Below are 1,642 nucleotides of genomic sequence, written 5' to 3'. Positions count from 1 at the left end.
TCGAATTTTTTCTTTTGTAGCATTTTACTAATAACAATGAAATAATACTTAATTGTCTTATAAACAAAGTAAATATTTACCTATAATAAAAAAGGACAATACATTCACTATTAAGTATTTTCACATTGAAATTTTTTTTTTTGTGTAATTAAGCACAAATTTATGATCATTGAAAATGATAAAAATTAAAAACATACAACAGAAAAAAATTATGCTCCAGTTATAATCATTAAGTATAATTATTGTTTAACACCAAAGCCTCAATTATGAATTAATATTCAATTTTTTAAATTTTTATTCAATCACCTTCTTTATTAAATTATATATATTTTTAACATGATTTTTTAAATATTTCATTACATCTTATAATCATTATAGCCTCCAAAAGTTCTTCATCTAAACTCTAAAGATGCATGCAAATCAAAAGCCCAATTTAAAGCCCGTGCTATTTTAAGTTTTTCCTGGTATTTCCTGGTATGTGTATAAATAATTGGCTCTCAGTAATTATATGATTTTCTTAGTATTTATTGTTGGATTATTCATTATACTATTTAGAATTTTATAATATTCAATAAAATATGAATAGACATATACGGGCCGTCGCGGTCGTCCGTCAAATAATCTAATGTTGTTGTCAAATGTCAAATGTAATGTGGTGCCCAATAAATAACTATGATATAATAATAAATTATAATAACAAACACTATATTATTATTGAGTTATAACTTATAAGACAATAAGGGACAACTAGTACCAAAAATCTCGACACATAGATATTAATTCCCCTGGGCAAGTAACGAACGGTCTAGGATTGAAACTTGAAAGATACAAATATAGCGCATTCGAGTATTTTCAGGGTCCTGTATCATCTATACAATTATCATTGTTTCTCCCTTATTGTCATATATAGTATTTACTAGTATTTATAATTTATATCATTATATTACTTAAAGCAACTAATAATTTGGCGAATAATGAAATGGTTATCAACATTTTAATCATGGTCTCAATTTTATTATGAGTATTAATTATGCGTATTAATGGAATTCAAGTATTTAAAAACACGTCAATTGAAAAAAAAAACGGTTTCAAATTCTTTTAGATTTCGGTTTTGAATTTAATACCGGTTTCCAATTTTTTATGGTTTCGGTTTTAGGTTTAATACCGGTATCCAATTTTTTCCAGTTTCGGTTTTGATTACGGTTTCGGTTTAAAACGGTTTATACCGGTTTCTGAAATCGGTTTTGAAAACGGTTTCAAGCCCTGGTAATTTGAGTAGTTATCAGAGTTATTTTTGATTTTAACAACCAGTTAGACTAAACAGATACAACTTTCTACGGAAAATTGAAGTATTTTTAGTGTTTCAAAACACGAAATAAAAATAACCATATTATTGTAACTGATACTTCTTCACTTCTATCAGTATCTAAAACTTTTAAAAGAAATTTTTCACATTAAATAACATTATTTAATAATACGTACTCATAATTACTCCTGTAAACCATAATATTCAATTAATTTATAACTATATGTATATGATATTTTCCATAAATTATATAATATTTGTAAGAACACAAAACACAAGGTATTTTTGTATTATTGAAGTTGTATTTTTATTCTCACTTTACACGCATAATTATTT

The 1,642-nt window shown here is 25.1% G+C and overlaps 1 protein-coding gene across 2 annotated transcripts in view; it reads right to left on the bottom strand.

Moving 5' to 3' along the window:
- The window catches only part of LOC115033914 (zinc finger BED domain-containing protein 5-like), an 18,790-nt gene extending 17,253 nt beyond the window's left edge, over positions 1-1,537 (bottom strand). The window contains exon 1 of one of the 2 annotated variants that reach the window (XM_029488750.1): positions 1,483-1,537. Coding sequence is in view for 1 of the 2 variants with exons in the window: in XM_029488751.1 (XP_029344611.1) it covers positions 1,483-1,486 (4 nt within the window). In the remaining variant the exon portion in view is untranslated. The remainder of the gene's footprint in view (positions 1-1,482) is intronic. The other variant, XM_029488751.1, reaches the window with a different exon arrangement.
- Between the last annotated feature and the right edge of the window lie 105 nt (positions 1,538-1,642).

Source organism: Acyrthosiphon pisum, chromosome A1 (genome assembly GCF_005508785.2).
Source record: "Acyrthosiphon pisum isolate AL4f chromosome A1, pea_aphid_22Mar2018_4r6ur, whole genome shotgun sequence".
NCBI classification, from domain to species: Eukaryota; Metazoa; Arthropoda; class Insecta; order Hemiptera; family Aphididae; genus Acyrthosiphon; species Acyrthosiphon pisum.
Note: the sequence above shows the minus strand (reverse complement) of the source record. Positions and strands in the feature narration are given on the sequence as shown.